A 23,723-nucleotide genomic window follows, 5' to 3' on the forward strand; every position below is an offset into this window, starting at 1 on the left:
AATGATGTAATTTTTTCATGTAGTACTGTCATATCCTGTACACCCATTGAGGGTACATGGCAGGAATTTGATGATGATGATACATATTATTCTATAGTTAGTGATACCCCACAGTTTTTACTATATAAAAAGTCATTTCTTCATGGGAGTCGACAGCACTGAAGATCAACTTATTAGGAAAAAATTCAATTCCTATTGTTTGATAATTGTACTGATGTCTTATGATACATAAGATGAAATCTTTACATAATAAAAAGTAATTTACTGTGGCATATGTGTTATCTGTAGTTATGTTTAAGATACATAATGTATCTTATGTATCTGAAGATACATAATGTATTTAGTTTTCTCTTACACGAGTGAAGCTGTTATTTAAAAATTATATTAATAATTTCCAGTTAAATTTACTTTGTTGTCATTATTGTAGGCCATCCAATAGTTAACGATTCACTCTATAATAGTAAGATATTTGGAGAAGAGAAAGGAAAAGATGGAATATATAATAAAACAAAACAACAGGTATGCTTTTTTATTGGCTTAATAAATTCTCTAAATTTTTAAAAATAAATATAGTGTTTACAGTATATATCTATCATACAAGATGGTAACTTTCATTATTTCACCTACAGTACAAAAATTATTAGAACTTGTATTATTTCTTACTTGAACCATTTAATATTGAAAAAATAATGCATATTCTTATAATATTTATGTTCATTGACATAATTAAAAATTTTGCAAACTGTAGTGTCAGTCAGTTACACCAAGCTCCTTCCCCATTTCCATGAATTGCATGCTTTCAGTGAATCAAAATAAAGAGTGAAAGAAAAAAAAAAAGTGAGTTACTGGAACTGTCTCCATCCATTCATTTGATAAAATTATGGAGGCTACAACTGTGTTAAGAATAATTACTTTAATTTCCCGATGTTTCAATCTTCATATTTGACCTTCAAGAGGTAGAGTTTGTTGCCTTAGTAAATACGACCTCAGATTGTAGGCATTAGTGAAGCTGGCTATCAGAATCAGACATGCTAACTAGTATTGAGTGTAAAGGGTACAGTATTTTTGTGACTGCAGTATAGTCACTTAAACAGAATAGGGAGGAAAGGTTAGCAAAACCAATGTTTTTCTGACAGTATCGCAGGTAAGAAGAGCCAGAGAGAAGACTAAGATTTAGGTGGATTTATACAATAAGAAGTGCCTTAGAAGACAGAAATATAATATCTGATAATATTGGAATCTTGGCAGATAATAAGTTAATTTGGAGAGGAAAACAGTTGATAGGAAGTTAGTAAAGATGTAACTTTTTAATGTATTACTAATATAATATCCCAAGTACACTTTCTGAGGGTGTATATAGGATATTATAGGAATTTGAGGTACAGGAATTTGATGTTGAGTTGATGTATGAGGAAATGCTGGGATCTGATTATTTTTAAAACTTTCCTATCTATTTTTCCTAATGTATGTTACTTGTTTTCATCATGATCAGAACTAAATTGTGATCACTTTCTATTGTAAATTGATTAGTTGAACTTGCCGAAAATTGGCCTCGCTCAAGCCCAGACATTAGTGAGATGTGAATGACAGCAGATAATATAGAAATATAATGTAAGGGATATAGTATTTTCAGGGAGAATAGAGGGAACAAGATGGTGGGGAGGAGATGGCGAGAGTATGATAATAGCAAAAGAATTGCAACCTTAAAAGAATAGAAGTTCAGTAGGAGTACAGAAAAAAAAATATAGTCAGGTGCTGCTCTAGGCTGGAAGGGGCACAAAGAAGGATGCAGATGGCATGCATTGGCAGATTAGGACAAGTAAGTAATTATTATGGGGAACTTAAGCTGTCTGGACAAAGATTGGAAGGAGGAAGGTCACATAGAGGGAAGAAATGGAATTTATTCAGCTACTGAGAGATGATTCCTGAGAATGCATATGATGGAGGGAATTTGGGGTTTGAGAGTGCTGGATCCGGTAAAAGTATCAGAGCTTTTGTCAGTAACCAAGGTTGCCACATTGCTTTCTAATGAGTGATTGATCACATAGTCCTGACCTGCAAGGTTGCTAAGCATGCAGAACTACAACTTGAACAAGTACGAGCATAAGGGAAAGATGTTAGTATGATGTTCTAATTTCTTGCAGTTTGTTTTTAAAATAATTGTTGCCGTTCCAAAAGTAATATATGTTTCCAACATACCTAGTATTTTGATGTTTGTGTTCCAGCTTTGTTATTTAAAAAAAAAAATACTAATTCCAATAAGTACAGTTTTAGAAGTTTCATGTTTCAAGCAGGTCACAGATCATATATTCTTGCTTTAATGGTTGAATGAAGCTTTAACAAATGACAAGTTTGTGCCTTGACTCAGAATTAATACCCATTTTTTTAAATGAGTTAGTTAGCTCTTCTGTTATTAGTCTTGGCAGAGTTGTGGTATTTATATTCTAGATAATTTTAAAGTCATTCTTGCTGAGATTTTATTTGTTGTTGTATTGTGATCTCTGCTGCTTCTTTGAATTTCCTTTCATGCATTTTAGTCTTAATATGAGCAAGTGCTGTTTCCATTCTATCTGGTAGATAATATTGCCTTGCATGGTCTGGGTAATCTTGATTTATTGTAATGCAAGAACCTGATATAATCTTCATGTTCTCCTACATGAAGATTTGCTAAATTTCGTATGCTTGATTTGCTAAATCTTTTGTATCTACTGGCTGTGGAAAGGATGGGTTGGAATTTGGTCCTTATAGGATTTGATAATATTGGAGATATTTCTGAGGGGCAGGGATCTGAATATGATAGCTCAAGAATTGCATTTTTAAATGTTTTGCTACCCTTAATATTTAACATATGGGATATGCATTTCATTTTTAGAATTACCTTATTGTACTGATTCTGAATTTGGTTATGGTGCTAATGACCTTAAGTGTTTTTGGCTGTAGTCAAAGTTACTTAGGAAAGGATTTGTTAGTTCGGAGTGCATGCTTCAGGGTTTCTTCTTCTTCTGAAAAGAAAATTGTCCTCTATGGTTTTTAAGATTCTAATGATCACTGGTATGTATATAGTCATTTATGTGTGTTGCTGCTGGATTTTTTGTATGCTGAGAAGGCCTGATGATAAAGTCCAGAAATGATAAAGCATTGTTTTTTTTCTATTTCAGCTGTGAACTGGATGCAATTATGTTTACTCTTGAGGTAGTTGAGGCATGTGATGAGAGTTGGGTGGTGGGGGAGTGCGATGGCCAAATTGTAAATATAGCTGAGCTAGACTTGGTTTAAGAGGGGAAGGGAAGCTCATTGGTATGCCTTCTTTCTGAAGGTAAAAATTTCCTTACCAGGTAAAGTAAACTGCAGAACTTCTGTAATGCTTGAAAGGAACTTCTTTTTTAGTAAGAAGATTTGTTTCATTGATAGATATTAGTGAACAGAAGGATATGTCAGAACTGACTGAAACATTGATGTTTTAGTCAGTATGATGTTTATTATCTCATTGATGAAGTCTTGTCTCATTTTCATAATGAAATGATGGCTACATCTTTATAGGACTATTGGCAATACCATCATCATGCTTTTCAAGGACTTAGACCTAGAGCAGCCTGTTCTGGCCTTAGAAGTCATCATTGAATCTCTTTAGAGGATGTCCTGGTTTTATTTTCCCTAATGGTTTGTAATTTAAGACTTGTTTTGGTAATTTTTCTGTTTTCATTCTTTCAACATGTTCCATTAATTTATGTTTACATTTTTTAATTTTTTTTCTATCACTGATTCCTGGTTTAATTCCTTCATAATTTCTTTATTTCTTTTGTGAATGAATAGAGTATATTTTGCAGTTTTTCTCATAAACTTCATTTCAGTTGTTATTAATCTTCATTTGTCTTTTTGTTTTATTGTCAAGATTTCACTTTCATACAATAGGACTGGTAGGGCTAATGTATTGTATACTTTTACTCTGATTGTTTGTTTTTTGAACTAGGTTAGGTTTCAACATACTTAATTACACCTGTTATTTTTAAATATTTTGCAATTTTTAGGTTTATATCTTTTTCATATGTAATCATACTTCCTAGGTAGTTAAATGAATTCATCCATTCTAAAATCTTATCTATTACTATTTTAGTCCTTATTGGATCGTGTCCTTTAGAGGCCATCATTGTTGATTTTTCTGTATCATTCCAAAATCTTTGGCTATTTCATTTAAATTTAGAATATCGTTCTGTAAGTTATCTTTAGATTTTGTAAATATTATTTGGTTAAAAAGGAGAGTGTTTAAGTTCACAGTAGAAGAAAGTTTAATACTCTGATGATAATTTTTATTCCATTTTGTTATTATTCATTTAGATAAATATTGAAAAGAGTTGCTGAAAGGGGACATCCCTGTCATACTCCTTGGTTTATCTCTCTTGGATATGATAGTTCATAATTTAATCTTATTTTTATTTGATTATTTTAATCTTCTTTTTATACATTTATGATAGATATTTATTTTATACACTTATGATAGCTTTTAGACTATTATTTGGTATTTGTCTTTCTTTTAATATGTTAAATAAAATGCTTTTAACTTTGTCAAATGCTTTTTCAAAGCATTTGTATGCTCTTCTTTTCTCTATTATTAATTTTAGGCAAAAGGTTGGGTCTATACATGATCGTCCTTTTCTAAATCCACTCTGTACTTCTAAAATAAAGTTTTCAGAATATTTTATTATTTAAAATTCTGCTATATATCTTGTAACAGGAATTTAGAATATTTATACCTCTATAATTTTTAGTGTCATCTCTACCACCTTTTTTTAAAAGATAGGGATCACTATTGCTTTTTTTCCATTCTGTTGGTGGGTTACTTGTTGAATAGATTTTATTTAAAAATAATAAGAGTCTTTCTTTGAACCTTATTCCTGCATATTTATTTAATTCTGAACCTAACTTATCTTCTTCAGGTGATTTTCCATTTCTTGTTTCTTTCAGGCTGATTTCTAATTCTTCTTTAGTTGTTTTCTTTTCATTTTCATTAAATGTTTGCCAGTTATCTTTTTTAAAATATTTATCTGTCCACAGTTCTGTATAGAAATTCATCTAATTTCAATTCATTGTTTAATTTTATATTTTTTCTTTAGTATCTGTACTTAAATGTTTCAGAATCTTATATACATTGGGTCTTATTTTATATAAATCATGTTCTAAATTAGAAACAAATTTGTTCCATGATTCTCTATCTTTTTTTGACTTCTTGTTTAGCTATGGCTCTTATTCTTTTATATTCTATTTCATCTTCTAATCTTTTACTGCTTAACCATTTATGATATGCTTCTTTTTTCATTTTGATTATTTCTTTGGTTGTATATCCCATATCTTCAGTTTTTTCTTTTTATTGAATTTTTTGGTCTTTCCTGAGCTTTCATTTGCTGCTGTATTTAGTATCGTTTTTATATTAAGCCGTTCTATTTCTTCATTTTGTTTTATTTTGTCTAAATATTGGTTAATTCTTTGTTCATATAGCCGTTGTATGTTTGTGTCATTTAATAATCTAGTTTTATAAACAAATGTTTTAAATTTCTTTCTGTCCTTGTTATTTGTAGCCATTTAGGTGGTAATCTTAATTTTATTTTAACCGGGAAGTGGTCATTACTTATTTCAATCCTCTTTGAAACTCAAACATCTAAAGAGAACTTTGATGTCTTATCATTTAAGATAAGGTAATCTAATATTGATTTCCATCCTCTTGCTGTCCAAGTATATTTATGTCTTTATGTTTATAGAAAGAATTCATTATTTTAAGGTTATTATAAACTACAAAGTCGATCAATTTTTTACTATTCCTGTTTGGAGTATGTTCTCCTTATATTCCTATATTATTATTAATTTTCGTGTTTCCATTTCTTGCATTTAAGTCTCCTGCTAATATTACATAACCATTTTTATTTATTTTATTATATATATATATATATATATATATATTGTAATTGATTATAAAATTCAATATTATCCTCTTCTCTTCCTTCTGGGGCATATAAACCAATTATTGTTAAATAACCTCTATCTATTTTTATTTTAGTTTCTGTTATTCATTCATTCCATAATTTATAATATTTGACAATAATATAACTGTTGACTATTGTCAATTAACTATTGACAGTATTTAGTTAAATGTATTGCACAATCAGTACCATCAACATTATGCTTCAGTGAGCAATTTCATTTGTGTAATTTTAGAAGGCATTGAGTTTGAGAGGGAGGGAGAAATCTCATTTTATTAAATTATTTCCAGAAGCCTAGAATTACTTTGTGTGGTAGCTTCAGATATTCCTTTAGACTCTTTATGGTTAATATCTACTTTTAAGCACATTTGGATATTAATCTCCAGTGCTTGCATTACATTTTTTTTAAATAGATAAATTTCTGAAATGTTATCATTACCTTTTGTAGTTTTAGTAATGATTATTCTTTTTTTTTTTTTTAATGACCTTTGTGGTTTTCTCTAGAAAAGTTGCTGGGAAATTTAGTGTTTTATAGAAAGTGAACTCTGTATCCAATTTAATGTTATCTGTTGTTATTAGATGCCTCTTTCACTGTAGTATATAATATTAAGAACTCATAAAATAGAAACCTTTTAAAAGCCTTTTTTTTTTTTTAAATTCTGAAAGTGAAATAGAAGATCATTACCATTCTTTTAGTTTGCTGAATTTTTGGATTAAACGGGAACAAATTCAAGCAGTTCACAAAAACCTAGCAATGACCCAAAATCAAGTTTTAAATTTGCAATCTAAACTCTGTAGTTATATGAATCCTGATATTTTGAATGTGCTTGAAAGAATCACTGATAATTCAGCTAAACATATTCTGGAAAGTAACAAAGAAAAACTTATGGCTAAATTTCATATATTAAAACAATTGAAAATTTTGAATGCCAATCATAAAATTATAACCAATCAGGATATCTCTTCCCTGGCATGTCACTAGCAGCAAACCACAAACAAGGACATGAAGAGTGACCAACAGCATGGAAGCAATGGCCATGTGATCAACCTATCTAGCCACACCCTAAATAATGATGAACTTTCACTACTTAATAAAGGCATTAACTTTGCAGTAGCACCTAGAACTGTTAATAAACTGAATGTGATATACCACATAGAAAGAGGCATTACATTTTTTCCAAATAATATAGCTGATAAAATTCATTTAGAAACCAGTAATGGTTTGAATGAAATGAAAGCTATATGCATCATTCTTGCTAAAACAGAACTAGTGGCCGTCAAGTCATTAAAAGCTAATAAGGATATACTTATAACAAAGTCTGACAAAGGTACAGTAATGAATAAATTAATCCAAGCAAGCCAAACTTTTGTCAAGTTTTTGGTTTTGGTTTGGTATACTATTTTCAGTTTTGGTTTTAGTTCATTATTTTCGTTGAGTACTGCATGTTTTAACTGTCTCTACAATATTTATTAAAGTATTATGCAGCATTTTTAATAGTGTAAACAAGTTGAAATTCTTAGTGTTTTATTCCTTTTGTGTAGATATAAAATGGATACATCTCCAAGAAAGCATTCAAAAATATGTACTCTTTCTCAGCACACATTTATGACTCGAGGAAAAATTGCCAATGAGTATGGTGTTGGTTTGGGGTTAATGAAATTTAAGGAGGTTTAGAGAGACTGGTATCTTTTCTCCTGACAGAAAAGGAAAATGCAGCACATAAAAGGAAAACTACACTTACTCAAGATTGTTTACTAGTTAAGAAAAGCAAAATGAATCCAAGATTGTCTGCTGTTGACCTAAATAGAGATTTTGCAGCTAGTAAGATTAATTTTCTGGCATGAAGGTCTGTCAGAGGTTGTTGGAAGCAGGGAGGAATGCCCACAGACCAAAAAGAAACAACTGTTGACAAAGGCTATGCAGAAAAAGAGACTCCAGTGGACAAAAGTGTACAAAGATTGGACTGTTGAGAAGTGGAAAAAGTCATATTCTTGGTTGAGAGCCACCTTTCTTTGTGAGAAGTCTTCTCAGCCATAAATCAGCAGCTGAGAAGACTTCTCCCACCCACTTTCAACAAGCTCCTAAACACCCAGCAAAAAAGATGTTCTGGGGTTATTCTACACATGAATGTCCAGGAACACTTGTGCCTGTTGACAGTATGATAAAAAGTGACATAAAAATATTGGAGAAAAGAGTGTTCCGCAGATCTATAAAGACAAACAACTCATCTTCCAACAGGATCTTGCTCCATGCCACACTTCAAAAAAAGTGAAAGAGTTCTCAAAAATCACAACACCCAATTGCTTTAGTGGTCAGTTAACTTTCCTGATATTAATCCAATAGCAAATTAGTGGGCCATAGTAATAAAAAAAAAGACTTGGAAAATTAAATTGTGATACAAAGGAAAACTTAATACAATCCATTATAAAAGTATGCTTTTGAAATGCAGAAATAAGAAAAATGTGTTCTACGTTAGTAGACTCCATGCCTAAGTGAATTAATGAACTTATTAGGAACAGAGAAGCACATATAAATTATTAGGTAAAAGTTGGAGTTTAATTTTTGTATTTATTTTCTTGCGAAATTAAAATTTTTCTTTAAAATGTGAGTGTTTGGATTAATTTGTCGCTACTGTAATGCCAGTTATCCTAAACAGATTCACTTACCTTCATTAAATGAATCAATTAGTCTCTATTAACTTGTGAACTATAATCCAACTAACAGGATTAAGAAAAAAACTGTTAAATTACTTTAGTCTGTCACTTCTTGGCCATCGGACACTGTTAAAACCTATTACCACATTATGCCTGCTCTCCCAGAATGTTCCCCTATTCTGGGAACCCGGGAGCAGGGGTTTTCCAAAGTACACAAACATAATGTTCTGCTTCGGCCATTAGTTGAAATTATAGACAGCCTTAATTATTACCTAGCCAAGAAATTAATGTCAACACTCAAGGAGTTAGTAGGTTGTTCCCCTACTATATAAAGAACACACAACACTTCATAAACAAAATTAAAAACATAATGCTTGGCAAAGATGATTTATTAGTCAGTTTTGATGTTTCTGCCCTTTACACAAATGTCCCAATCAGTAACACAATTCTTCTCTTACAGAACAAATTTCCACCTAATATTACACTCTCTTTTCCCATGTATTACGTTCCGGTTACTTCATGTGGCAAAATAATTTTTACTTACAAAATAAACGTACAGCCATGGGCTAACCACTATATCCCCCCCCCCCTCAACTGTTAACTTTTATATGGAAGCTTTTGAGCAACATGCTCTAGATTCCTTTACTTTAAAACCTACAGTTTGGCTTAGATACATTGACTTATTACATTAGTACAGTGCTTTAGTCGGCTATTAGGTGCAGGATTGAAATTATCAAAGATCTATTTTTCCTTCTTTTAGGTACCAAGTAAATCTTTTGGCCAGAGCTTTATAAAGTTGTTCTTCTTGTTGAATATCCTCAGTTTTCATCTGATCGGTGCCAAGAACTGTATTTGGTTTAATGTTTTTGAGTGCATATTCTATTTCATTTGAGAGCACTTCTGGTACATTGTATGTATTATCAAGTTTTGGTTCAGGTAAAGAATATTTTGATGCAAAACAGTCATTGTAGAAGACTTGTACTATTTTTTCCATTTTGATCTATAATGCTTGAAATTGGCCTTTTCACAGTTAATTCTCTTTTAACTCTTTTTATACTCTTTTTAGATTCAGCAGCATTTTTCAGTTATTTTTCCCTGTAGGTTTGATAGTCCTCTGGGATCTTCTTTCTTAATACTTTGCAAATAATTTTATATTCAAGTTGTGAGTTTGGTTTATCTTTCAGTTCTCTTCTTTTTTTTACTAAATTCAAGGTTTGTATGAAGAGTCTCTTTCCTTTTTTGGGGGGGGGATGTTCTTGATCTTAAAATTTTCCATGCACTTGGATAGATTTTTCAGGAATGTGTCATAATCCTTGTCACTGTCATAGTAATATTCCATTTTATTATATCAACAGATTGCTTAAACAAATCAGTATCTAAATATTTGGGTTGCTTTGCATGGTTTGAGATTGTCCATATTTCTTCTTCCTTCTTCCTTCTTTTGGTCAATTTGTAGGATGGCTTGTAGTGGTTGGTGGTCTGAATGGATGTCAAAATACTTTCTGTCAATTATTCCTTTCTTTTGCAGTCTGTTAAAATGCAGTCTATTTCTTATATTGCCACTTTGGGATTCCCAAGTCCACCTTTTTCCTGCTTTTTTTTGGAAGAAAGTATTCATGATGAAAAGTTTTTCTGCTTCTGCAAATTCTAGAAGTTTCTCTCCTCTTTCATTTCTGTTACCTAGTCCAAAAGGACTGATGAAGATTTCTTGATTTCTGTCCTTCCCAATTTTAGTTAAAGTCGCCACATACAATGTACGTGGACTTTTGCTGTAGTGGCTCCTCAAGGTTCTTGTAGAATTCATTTATATCACTATCATTTGAGGCCAATGTAGGAGCATAACATGATAATTTTTTACCAATTTTTTATTGTGTTGCTGGGCCAAGGAAAATTAGAGAGCTGTTTTAGGCAATATTGAATTAAAATATTCAGTTTTTTTTAAAAAAATATTTTTTAGTGTTGTTAATAAATCACTCAAGTTCTTTTATTAACATGTATAACCAACCCATCTGAATTATGAATAAGCATTCAATTTCATTCTTTATTAAATGTTGGACAGCTTATAAAGGACTTACGAGAGTTTCGTCAAAGGGAGGTGTGGTTAACAGGGAATGAATCATCTCATATAACAGGTATGAACATTATTTTTAGATGTATTTTGGCACTTTTTTTCACATAGACAGAGGTTGGATTCTTTTATTTATTCATGCCAAAGATAAACAAAAGTACGCTATTTAGTAATAAACTAGAGCAAGAAAAACAAGAGAAAATGTGAGGGAAAAATGTAAAAATATGATGACAGATTGTAGGATAGAACATGCTCTTGAAATTATCATAATTGCTATGTAGATAAACAAGTTTAAACATCTTTCCAGTTGCCAGTGCTTTTTGTACATCATACTATTGAGGAATAATCATTTCATCTCTGCTTTATATCACTGTTAATGAAAAATGTTATGCTATAGATTTTTGTGTTCATAAGGGACCAGATCTTTTGAGATTTACACAAAAATGCATAGCATAGCAAAAAAAAGAAAAAAAAGTACATAAAAAAAAAAGTCATAAATGAACGGAACAGAAAGGAAACCAAAACCTGCTGCTTCTAGTACATGTAGATTTCTTAACCATTGACATAATTTAGGAACTTACATTTGAAATATTTCCTCATCTTCATCTTGTTTCATTTTCTAAGATAGTTTCCCTCAGGAGTATGCGAAAATTCTTATTTTTTTTTTAATTTATTTTTATTTTTTTTTGTTTGTTTTTACTTTTATTTTTGTTGCCATATTGTCACAGATACAGAGTATAAATATGCAATATAGAAGAGAGCAGTCAGACTGATTAATGATTCATCTCTTACCATCTCACTCCAATCATGCGCACATGCATCTAGGTAAATATTCATCAGAACTATCATCAGTAATTCCCCCCTCTCTCTGCCAAATCCATTGAAGCATGTGCATCTACCACACAACATCCCTTTACAGTCAAACTCTATACTCATAGAACAAGTTCCTTTTCCTTCATTCCTTCTGCTGTATTCTGGAATAGCCTTCCCTCCCATGCATTTCCCAAAGAATGCAATGCGCAGTCCTTCAAATCATGTGAACAAGTTCCTTGTTTCCTAGTTCTCTTTCCATATATGGTACTAACATACTATAGGTTGACCAATGTTGGCCCAACATTAAAAATAAAATAAAATAAAAGATAAGTGCAGGTCTGTTCTATAAGTAATTTTTCAATAGCTAAAAAATCTGAAGCAAATTCGACTGACCTCTGTTAGGACTGTGTCTGATTGATGGCACAATTTCTTTTCAAGCAGGTTTGCATTAAAGCCTGTACAATCCTTGAGGGTACATGTCAGGAATTTGATGATGATGATGAATTCAAATAGTTCTGAACTATGCATTCAGAACTCTTTTCTAAATTTTGAATCATTTGTATTATAAATTGTAACTGTCCTTGGCAATTGTTTCACCTCCCTGTGTATACATCTGTGCATTTTTATTCATGTTTGTAGCACAAGCCATGATGGATATAGAGGTTTTATGCATGATGTTGAGTTTTCTGCACTTGTGGACATTAAAAAAAAAAAAAATGAAAGAAATAAAAAAACATTTTCTTGACATGGAGTCCTATCTGTGACTAAAAATAACAAACATAGAACTGGATTTCTTGGGATGCTTAAGGGTCAAAGTTGTATAACTGAGAGGAGACCTCAACATAGCCTTTAAAGGAATGCGGAGAACCGACCAGGGCTTCTGACCTAATGTCCAATCCTCACCTTCTCGTGGTGCACTGTTAGGTATCTACCTGGATACTGAACGAACGAGAATGGGCTGGCAATTTGGGATTTAGCTGACCAAATTGTATTCTTATTGGCTTAAACCAATATAGAAAATGATGGTACAACATGACAAAATTTCATGCTGGGTGGGGCGTCGCCTGGTTAAACAAGGGCCCCCGTTGTTTTTGCCAGGGAACCAGGGCAAACAGTGAAAAGTCAGCTACTGGAACAAATCTGAAAGCACATCCCAACTCAACATCACCAGAGTTGAAGATCGGTACTATCAACATAAAAAGCCTGAATGGCAAAGAATGGAGCTAGCTGAGGAATTAGATAAGTACCAGATTGACATAATAGGGGTGACTGAAACAAAAAAGACCAAAACTGGTGAGATCTTTCTGAGCAATAAATGCAAAATGTTATATTCAGGCAATGACAATCAAAGAAAAGAAGGAGCCATAGTATTCAACACTAAATATGAAGCTAATCTTCTTGCATGGCAGGCAGTCTCAAGTTGAGTGATGTGTGCAAATATCAGAATGAGAAACAGGACAATACGACTTATTTGTGCCTATGGTCCCACAGAAGGTTCTACTAAGGTAGAAGGGGAGGAATTTTTTGATGCTTTAGAGAAAGCCCACTGACACAATGAAAAAGGAAAAGTTGGCCTTGTTGGGGATCTAAATAGCAGAGTAGGAAATGATTATTAGATATACAAAAATATTCTGGGAAAATTTGGAATAATGAGCAAAGCCAATAATAATGGCAAATACCTGTTGGATTTCTGCTCAGGACATGGACTGCTTATTACTAACACCATGTTCCAACATAAAAATGTCCACAAATTCAGATGGAGAGAAGAGGCAAGGAATAAGAAAAGTATCATTTACTATTTTATTGTTGATAGTGATGTTTTCTCCCTGGTGCAGGACACCAGAGTGTACAGAGGATTTGAAATTGGAAGTGATCACTATTTAGTCTTGAGCAGGATAAAATTGAATTTCGTATTGAAAAGAATAACATGAAAGAAAGTTTTAAAGCGAATAAAAGTTGAGTAGCTCTCAGATGTAAACTGTAGACTAAAATACACAAAGATTATTGAAGAAAAAATGAAAGAGTTTGAGAACAGCAACCTAACCTTGGAGATTCAGTGGCAAGCACTGAAGAAAACATTGATTGATTCAGCCAGAGAGGCATGTGGTGAGGTTGTCTGCAAGGATAGAAAAATCAGAACTTTATGGTGGACACAGGAAGTTAAAGAGGCAGTGAAGGAAAAGAAGAAAGCATATCAAAAGTTCCTGGCAAATAAGTCAGCTTGTGCTCTTAGAGAATACAGAGACAAATGTAAGAAAGCTAAACACTGTGTAAAACTAGCTAAACAAAAGTCATGAGAGGACTTTGGCAAGAACATAGAAAATAAATTACTAACTATTATAATAATGTAATTAACTCACGTCAATTATTCTTTATTCGTAGAATTTTGACCTGAGGATCACAGGCATCATCAGTACAGGTACAAGGCTAATTAAACAATAACTGTTATATTCACAAAGCGCCACCTAAGTAGCTAAGGTTAAATTTCCTAAATTTATTTAAATTATTATTTATTTATTTATTTTTTAATTTTTTTATTTTAATTATTTAGTTATTTTTTAATTTTTTTATTTTAATTTAGTTATTTAATTATCATAATTAAAAAAAATTGTATATAATTTTTAATATATATACGTGGGCTGTTCAATAAGTAATAAGACTAATTTTACTGTGGCGAAACCACTCATCAGAATATTAATTTCTGGGGAATAAAGAAATGTTGCTGTATGTATTAATAAAAGAAGTTGATAGATGGCGTATACGGGCCGATGTGCCAGAGTGTCACGTGATTAAATGCAAGTGCTCATCGGCACGCCTACGAGGTGCGACCAGTCTTCGAAATGGAAGCATCCTTGGAACAGTGTTATGCGATTAAATTTTTGTGATTAGATTTTCGGACACTTTTAACATGATACGCGAAGCTTTCCACGATGAAGCAATGTTGAGGGCAAGTGTTTTTCGCTGGCATAAAACTTTTAAGGAAGGAAGGCAAAATGCGGAAGATCTTGAACTTGAGGGAAGACCTTCAACATCCATCACAGAGACAATGATCAACACAGCAGCGATTATCATCAAGCATGTCAAAAGGAAGCGTCCATTGCTGAAGAATGGCTTCTTATTGCACCATGATAATGCAAGGCCTCATATTGCTGGTTGTGTAATGGACGTTTTGCAGAAGAACAACACAGATATTCTACCACACCCTCCATACAGTCCTGATCTCACACCGTGCGATTTCTGGCTGTTTCCTCAGCTCAAGAAACCACTAAGAGGCCGCCATTTCGAAAGCAACAAAGCATGTGTAAAAGCTGCGGAGGCGGTTTTGAAAGAACTCTCAAAAAACCCACTCTCACATGTGTTTAAGAAGTGACACAACGTTGGGACAAATGCATCGCGTCTCACAGTAGTTACTTTGAAAAAGTCCATGTAAATGATGATGATTAAAGGTAATCTGTTTTCTGTATAAATATAGTCTTATTACTTATTGAACAGCCTACATGTGTGTGTGTATATATATATATATATATATATATATATATATGTGTGTATATATGTATATATGTGTGTATATATGTATATATGTGTGTATATATATATATATATATATATATATATATATATATATATATACACACAATTATATGTTAGGAAAGATTTGCTGCTTTATAAAGTACTATCTCCCACAGAGGGGGGGGGGAGACGTAAACCATCGGATCTGTTTAGTTAAGGGGAGTGAAGTAATGTTTTACATGTTTCTTTGTATAGCCGTTCCATTAGGAACCCACTTTTGTGAATGATTTTGTCTTGTTCCACTTAACTCTATGTCTGGTGTTGATGGCATGTTCTGCAATTCCAGACTGTTCGGGTTGAAGGTACTGGATATACGACTGGTGTTCTTCTAACTGGACTTGAGCAGATCTTCCTGTTTGTTCAAAATATGATAATCCACTCGAGCAGGGAATCTGGTAGATAGCTGAGATGTGAGAGCTTGTCCTTTGGAGACATTAGGAAAGTGGAAGACATTAGGGGGAAAAAAAAAAATTTTTTTTAAATTTTTAATTATGGCAATTGAATAATTAAATAATTATAAAAAAAAAAATAATAATTTAAATAAATTTAGGAAATTTAACCTTAGCTACTTAGGTGGCACTTTGTGAATATTACAGTTATTGTTTAATTAGCCTTGTACCTCTACTGATGGTGCCTGTGATCCTCAGGTGAAAATACTATGAATAAAGAATAATTGACATGAGTTAATTCAGTTATTATAATAGTTAGTAATATGTCTACTCACGGTATTTACTTACCAAAACTTATATCGAGACTTCACGGAGAGTCTACTTCCAAATGATGTGCAGATATGGTAAAGTATTAGTTAAGAAGGCGAATTGCATTAACAGAATAATATTCTTAACACGATGTAAGTTGGCTCAGGTTATTCCTACCTGCTGTAAACTAAAAGAAGTTTTTAAGTCTCAAAGAGCCCATCAGATTTATTTAAAGGCCAGTAGGTCACTGTTAAATTGTCACCTACAAGAAGCAAAGAAATCTCTTGCCCTTCTGAACAAAGAAATAATAGAAATCAAGAACACTATAGAACCAGTATTAGAGACTGAAAAGTTTAACACCGTTTTACGCATTTCATCGATGTCATACCGAAAGGTTTTTAATGCTTCCAGTGATAGATTGAAGTGCAAGTTTGATTCACTGGTGAGCCACCCCAAATCTAGCAATACTGTCATTGATACAGATAGAGTAGTGATCAACGTATCAGGCCACTCACTGACAGACAGCGAACGTTTCGTTCTGTCAAAAGGGCATAATTTGCCGTTGCTCCAAATCAAATACCCATAATATATTTTTTCCATAGTATAGACAGAGGTATTCGATCCTTACCCCAAAAAACAACTGAAATGTATGTTTTTTTTAAAGTTATTAAAATTCATTATATGTATGTGTGTTCTCCATGAAATGTAAATAAAAATCTTATGATCTTAACGAATTTAATGTTTTTTTTTTTTTTTCATTAGTTTGCTTATATTTCAGGTCTGGAACCAATCTTCACTTTTTCTATGGAGTCAGTCAGTAGTTCTTTCTACGCGAATTCTATTTACGAAAATTTTTTTGGAACGTATCTATCGCATAAAAAGAGGTTTAGGTGTATATATTAAAAAATTTTTTTTTCAATTATGATAATTAAATAATTATTATTTAATAATTAAATAACTAAATAATTAAAATAAAAAAATAAATAAATAATGATAATAATTTAAATAAATTTAGGAAATTTAGCCTTAGCTACTTAGGTGGCACTTTGTGAATATAACAGTTATTGTTTAATTAGCCTTGTACCTGTACTGATGATGCCTGTGATACTCGGGTGAAAATTCTACGAATAAAGAATAATTGATGTGAGTTAATTCCGTTATTATAATAAATAGTAATAAGTCTACACACCGTATTTCTACTGAAACTTATAGAAAATAAATATCAAGAAAGTGGTAAGATATTCTGGAGGTTGTTGAAGAAGCTTAGAAATGGAGGAATGAGTGCTGTAAAAGTAGTTACAGATGATAAAGGTTACATGAAAACAGGAGAAAAAGATATCCTTGAAGTATGGAGTAATTACTTCAAAAAATTGCTAAATGAAACAAGCAGTGATAGCACAGTAGTAAAAAAACTCAACAGGCATACAGTCAGGAATACATATCATACATATCCATACTTGAAGTAGAAAATGCCATCAAAGGCTTGAAATGTGGAAAGGCAGCAGGAGTAGATGATATTCGACCAGAAATGCTTAAGTATGGAGGTATAAAAGTGTTACAGTTGCTGCACTGCATAGTTTAGAAAGCCTGGACAGAGGCACGAATTCCCGATGATTGGAGTAGAGCTTTAATAGTACCCATATATAAAAAGGGAAATAAAACTGAATGTGAGAATTACAGAGGTATTTCCCTGCTGAGTGTTCCTGGCAAGATTTATGCAAGTATACTTGAGAAACGGTTGAGAAGAATTGTGGAAGAAAAGCTTGGTGAAGAACAAGCTGGATTCAGGGCAAACAGAGATTGTCAGGATCAGATCTTCACTTTACGACATATAGTTGAGAAACTATGGGAATATAACAGAGATCTGTACTTAAGTTTTGTCAATATGGAAAAGGCATATGACAAGGTGCCAAGAGAGAAACTATTCAATACGCTACAGTTATATAGTGTCAATGGGGCATTATATCAAGCAATACTTAATCTGTATTTGAGTTGTAAGTCGGCAGTTAGAATTGAAGGAAGTACAGGAAGATGGTTTAATGTTAAATCTGGTGTGAGACAAGGATGTACATTATCCCCTCTGTTATCATCATCAAATTCCTGCCATGTACCCTCAAGGGGTGTACAGGATATGACAGTACTACATGAAAAAATTACATCATTACCAACTTCCTATCTACAATTTTCCTCCAAATCAGTCTGTTACTTGTCAAGACTCCGACATTATCAGGTCTTATATTTCTATCGTCTAAGGCACTTTGTACAGTATCAATCCACCTATATCTTGGTCTTCCTCTGGGTCGTTTTCCTGCCAACCTGGCAGAGAACACTTGTTTGGCTAATCTTTCCTCTCCCATTCTATTTAAGTGACCATAACATCTGAGATTAGCTCTGCTAACGCATTCCTGGATGCTGACAATGTCAAGTTCTTTCCTAATATCCTCATTTTTAATATGATATTGCCATTGATGCCATCTGTTCACGCCTCTAATCTTTCTCAGGACTCTCATATCTGCGGTCTCTAGTCTTTGGTCAAGTGTTTTACTTCTGACCCAGCTCTCAGATCCATAAGTTAAAATTGGTTTGAACAATGTCTTGTATACAGCTAATTTAGTGTTCTGACTAATTTCTTTCTTATTCCATATGAATTTATTCAATTGACTTCCCACCATACCAGCTTTGCTGATTCTGTTGTCTATTTCTATATTTAGTTTACCATCTTCAGTAAAAATTGTGCCTAAGTAGCTGAAATGTTTTACTTGTTCCACAGGTTCTCCATTCACAACACAGTTGACATTTTCAATGATTCTGCCTATTTTCATTGTCTTTGTCTTTTTATTGCTGACCTTCATACCATATCTATTACAACAGTTATTCAATTTAGTCAGAGAATCTTGCAGACTTGTAGCGGATTTATTTAGAAGTATAACATCTGCATAAAGCAAAGAGCTGACATTAACATCTCCAATTTTGATATCAGGTTTAATACCACATTCCTTCATAATGTGATCCATATAGATAATGAATAACAGAGGGGATAATGTACATCCTTGTCTCACACCAGATTTAACATTAAACCATCTTCCTGTACTTCCTTCAATTCTAACTGCTGACTCACAACTCAAATAAAGACTAAGTATTGCTTGATATAATGCCCCATTGACACCATATAACTGCAGCGTATTGAATAGCTTCTCTCTTGGCACCTTGTCATATGCCTTTTCCAAATCGACAAAACTTAAATACAGATCTTTGTTGTATTCCCATGCTTTCTCGACTATTTGTCGTAAAGTGAAGATCTGATCCTGACAGCCTCTACTTGGCCTGAATCCAGCTTGTTCTTCCCCAAGCTTTTCTTCCACAATTCTTCTCAACCGTTTCTCAAGTATACTTGCATAGATCTTCCCAGGAACACTCAGTAGGGAAATACCTCTGTAATTCTCACATTCAGTTTTATTTCCCTTTTTATATATGGGTACTATGAGAGCTCTACTCCAATCATCGGGAATTCGTCCCTCTGCCCAGGCTTTCTGAACTATGCAGTGCAGCCACTGTAAGACTCTTATACCACCATACTTCAGCATTTCTGTTCGAATATCATCTACTCCTGCTGCCTTTCCACATTTCAAGCCTTTGATGGCTTTTTCTACTTCAAGTATGGATATGTATTTCTGACTGCATGCCTGGTCAGTGTTTTTTATCACTGTGCTGTCATCACTGCTTGTTTCATTTAGCAGTTTTTCAAAGTAATTACTCCATACTTCAAGGATATCTTTTTCTCCTGTTTTCATTTCACCTTTATCATCTCTAATTCCTTTTACAGCACTCTTTCCTCCATTCCTAAGCTTCTTCAACAACCTCCAGAATATTTTGCCACCTTCTTGATATTTATTTTCTATATTCTTGCCAAAGTCCTCCCATGACTTTTGTTTAGCTAGTTTTACACACTGTTTAGCTTTCTTACATTTGTCTCTGTATTCTGTAAGAGTAAAAGCTGACTTATTTGCCAGGAACTTTTTATATTCTTTCTTCTTTTCCTTCACTGCCTCTTTAACTTCCTGTGTCCACCAGGGAGTTCTGATTTTTTTATCCTTGCACACAACCTCACCACATGCCTCTCTGGCAGAATCAATCAATGTTTCCTTCAGAGTTTGCCACTGAATCTCCAAGGTTTGATTCCTGTTCTCAAACTCTTTCATTTTCTTTTCAATAATATTTCTGTATTTTAGTCTACAGTTCACATCTGAGAGCTGCTCAACTTTTATTCGCTTTAAAACTTTCTTACATGTTATTCTTTTCAATATGAAATTCAATTTTATCCTGCTCAAGACTAAATAGTGATCACTTCCAATTTCAAATCCTCTGTACACTCTGGTGTCCTGCACCAGGAAGAAAACATCACTATCAACAATAACATAGTCAATGAGGCTTTTCTTATTCCTAGCCTCTTCTCTCCATGTGAATTTGTGCACATTTTTATGTTGGAACATGGTGTTAGTAATAACCAGTCCATGTCCTGAGCAGAAATCCAACAGATATTTGCCATTATTATTAGCTTTGCTCTTTTCTCCAAATTTTCCCAAAATATTTTTGTATGTCTCACAATCATTTCCTACTCTGCTATTTAGTTCCCCAACAAGGACCAACTTTTCCTTTTTCATTGTGTCAGTTGCTTTTTCTAAAGCCTCAAAAAATTCCTCCCCTTCTACCTTAGTAGAACCTTCTGTGGGACCATAGGCACAAATAAGTCTCATTGTCCAGTTCCCCATTCTCATATTTGCCCACATTACTCTACTTGAGACTGCCTGCCATTCAAGAAGATTAGCCTCGTATTTTGTGTTGAATACTATGGCTACTCCTTCTTTTCCTTGATTGTCATTGCCTGAATATAACATTTTGTATTTATTGCTCAGAAAGATCTCACCAGTTTTGGTCTTTTTTGTTTCAGTCACCCCTAATTATGTCGATCTGGTACTTATCTAATTCCTCAGCTAGCTCCATTTCTTTGCCATTCAGGCTTCTTACGTTGATAGTACCGATCTTTAACTCTTGTGATGTTGAGTTGGGGTTTGTTTTTAGATTTGTTCCAGTAGCTGACTTTTCGCTGTTCGCCCTGGTTCCCTGGCGAAAACAACGGGGGCCTTGTTTAACCGGGCGACGCCCCAGCCGGCATGAAATTTTGTCATGTTGTACCATCATTTTTTTATTTTGGTTTAACCAATAAGAATACAATTTGGTCAGCTAAATCCCAAATTGCCAGCCCATCCTCGTTCGTTCAGTATCAAAGTAGATACCCAACAGGGTGCACCACGAGAAGGTGAGGATTGGACATTAGGTCAGAAGCCCTGGTCGGTTCTCCGCATTCCTTTAAAGGCTATGTGGAGGTCTCCTCTCAGTTATACAGCTTTGATCCTTAAGCACCCCTTTCTATTATTCATTATCTATATGGATCACATTATGAAGGAAAGTGGTATTAAACATGATATCAGAATTGGAGATGTTAATGTGAGCTCTTTGCTTTATGCGGATGATGTTATACTTCTAAATAAATCCGCAACAAGTTTGCAAACGTCCCTGACTAAATTCAATAACTGTTGTAATAGATATGGTATGAAGGTCAGCATTAAAAAGATAAAGACAATGAAAATAGGTAGATTTGTTGAAAATGTCAATTGTGTTGTGAACGGGGAACCTGTGGAACAAGTAAAACATTGCAGCTACTTAGGCACGATTTTTAGTGAAGATGGTAAATTAAATATGGAAATAGACAACAGAATCAACAAAGCTGGTATGGTAGGAAGTCAATTGAATAATTCATATGGAATAAGAGAGAAATTAGTTGGAACACTAAATTAGATGTATACAAGAGTGTTCAAACCAATTTTAACTTATGGATCTGAGAGCTGGGTCAGAAGTAAAACACTTGACCAAAGACTAGTGACCACAGATATGAGAGTCCTGAGAAAGATTAGAGGCTTGAACACGTTATTTTAGTATTTTCTTTTGCAAATTTAATCACTTTGCACTTAAAACTCGCATCATATTTCATTCTTTTAAAAGGAGCCATTGCACTTTAGTTCACTATTGGTCATCTGATCAATACAAAATAAAATTTCTTTTGTCAACTAGGTATTTTATATCTTTTGCTGAAACAATGAATGGAAGGACTAAAAAGGCAGTTATGATCCTAGTGGTTGATGCTTGTATAAAAATTTTCCTTAAAAACTGTCATAATTTTTATTTTTAAAGAAATTTTTCGAGTCGACTTATATGACGAGTATACTATAAAAACTCAAAAAATTCCAATATCGACTGGCAGTTTGACTTGTATGCCGGAATATACGGTAGTTTCATTTCAGTAAATGCCATCAAATGGAGATACTGTAACACTGGCAATCTAATCTGGACATTGTTACTTATTGGATACAGTAGATCATGCATTATACAGCTGTCTTCTTGCTTTGTATATTTGAAACAGGCTGTGTAATGTGTTAGGCATTCCATTACTTACAGCAGAACAAGTTATCTTTTTGCAATACCCGCAAGCAATTATTTCTTGCATGTTCTCTCCATGTAAAATTGTACATTCATTGTGTTAGCTTTCCTGTCTATTGCCTCAAAAAAATTCCTCCACTTCTTCCTAGGCACAAATAAGGCTCATCATCCAGTTTCCCATTCTGATATTTATCCACATTACTCTACAAGATTCAAGAGGGTGTGTGTGTGTGTGTGTGTGTGTGTGTGTGTGTGTGTGTGTGTCAACAAATGATGATCCCTGTTTAGTGACACAAGTAATGAGTATTTTGTTTTCACCAAATTCTATTTAGGATATTGTGTATATGATAGACTGATGGAATGCAGTCTGCATAGCCTCACAAAAGCAAAAGTGCGATTGAAAGCAAAACATATTAAACATCTACTGTGCAAATATATGAGACTTTTCAGAAGGCATGAAAGGAGGGACCAAGAACAGTGTTCATTCTCAGAAACTGTACAAAGATAAGTACCAAGAAAGACATTTGGAATCAATTTGGACATCCCACAATAAATCTTGATATAGAAAGGCCTATTATGATGATGTTATTTTCTGAATAAAAAAAATGTCATTAGATCATTGAGGGGTGTACTTTCTGCATTTATCTGTCCACAGCTGCTGTAGAATTATTCTCTGATTTTAGAAGTGAAAGAGAGAGAAAAATAGTTCTTTGATCAAAAAAGAGAAATTAAGCTATCAAGGGCAAGGACATTTTCTAAATTCCTGAGCAACTGTAAATAGTTGCTTCGATTTCATAATTTCTCTGTTCCATTTATAAAATAATTCGTATTACTAATTAGAAATGTTGTATTTATACTTACTGATGGCCACAGAAATAAAATAAATGCTGATAAAGAAATTTCCTGAAAGTTTGTTTCATGTTGCTCTTAAATTAATAACAAAAATTAGCAAAGTTTCTTTGGTGATGGAGCTGCCTTGCTTTCCAACCATAGGCTAAATTAGATCTAACTAATGTAAAATTTTGAATTTATATTAAAAAGAGTAGTATTAAAAACTTAAAAAAGCTATACCTAGTTGTTTATTTTTAGAAGGTAGAGATGACAAGATATTCAGAGCCAAACTCAAACTGACTGAGTTGCTGCCAGTGTCAAACTCTTAGTCATTCTTATATAGTGAAATCTTGGGAATATCCATAACTATAGAATAATATGTATGCCACAGTAAATAACTTTTTAAAGTCATTTAAGCATGCACTCTGTTTTTTGAATTCAGTTCCTATTGTTCGAGAATTATACTACTGATATCTTATGATACATAAGACAAACTTTTTATATAATAAAAAAAAGTTATTTACTGTGACATATATGGTCAGTTTTTCACTTTTTATCATCTGATGATGTTTTTCACAAAATGGTCAGCACACTATCGTGTTGTTAGTTCTTTATATCAAG

General features: G+C 33.1%; 1 protein-coding gene across 2 annotated transcripts in view; it reads left to right on the plus strand.

Annotated features, from left to right (window-relative positions):
* LOC150100931 (pseudouridylate synthase RPUSD2-like) overlaps positions 1-23,723 on the plus strand; it is a 193,135-nt gene that overhangs the window by 137,299 nt on the left and 32,113 nt on the right. For both annotated transcript variants that reach the window (XM_090401880.1, XM_090401882.1), the window contains exons 10-11: positions 428-519; positions 10,687-10,759. In XM_090401880.1, coding sequence (XP_090258006.1) covers positions 428-519; positions 10,687-10,759 — 165 coding nt within the window. The remainder of the gene's footprint in view (positions 1-427; positions 520-10,686; positions 10,760-23,723) is intronic.

Source organism: Typopeltis vanoorti, chromosome 12 (genome assembly GCF_054136105.1).
Source record: "Typopeltis vanoorti isolate ZY-2024b chromosome 12, IOZ_Tvanoo_1.0, whole genome shotgun sequence".
In the NCBI taxonomy this organism is placed as follows: domain Eukaryota; kingdom Metazoa; phylum Arthropoda; class Arachnida; order Uropygi; family Thelyphonidae; genus Typopeltis; species Typopeltis vanoorti.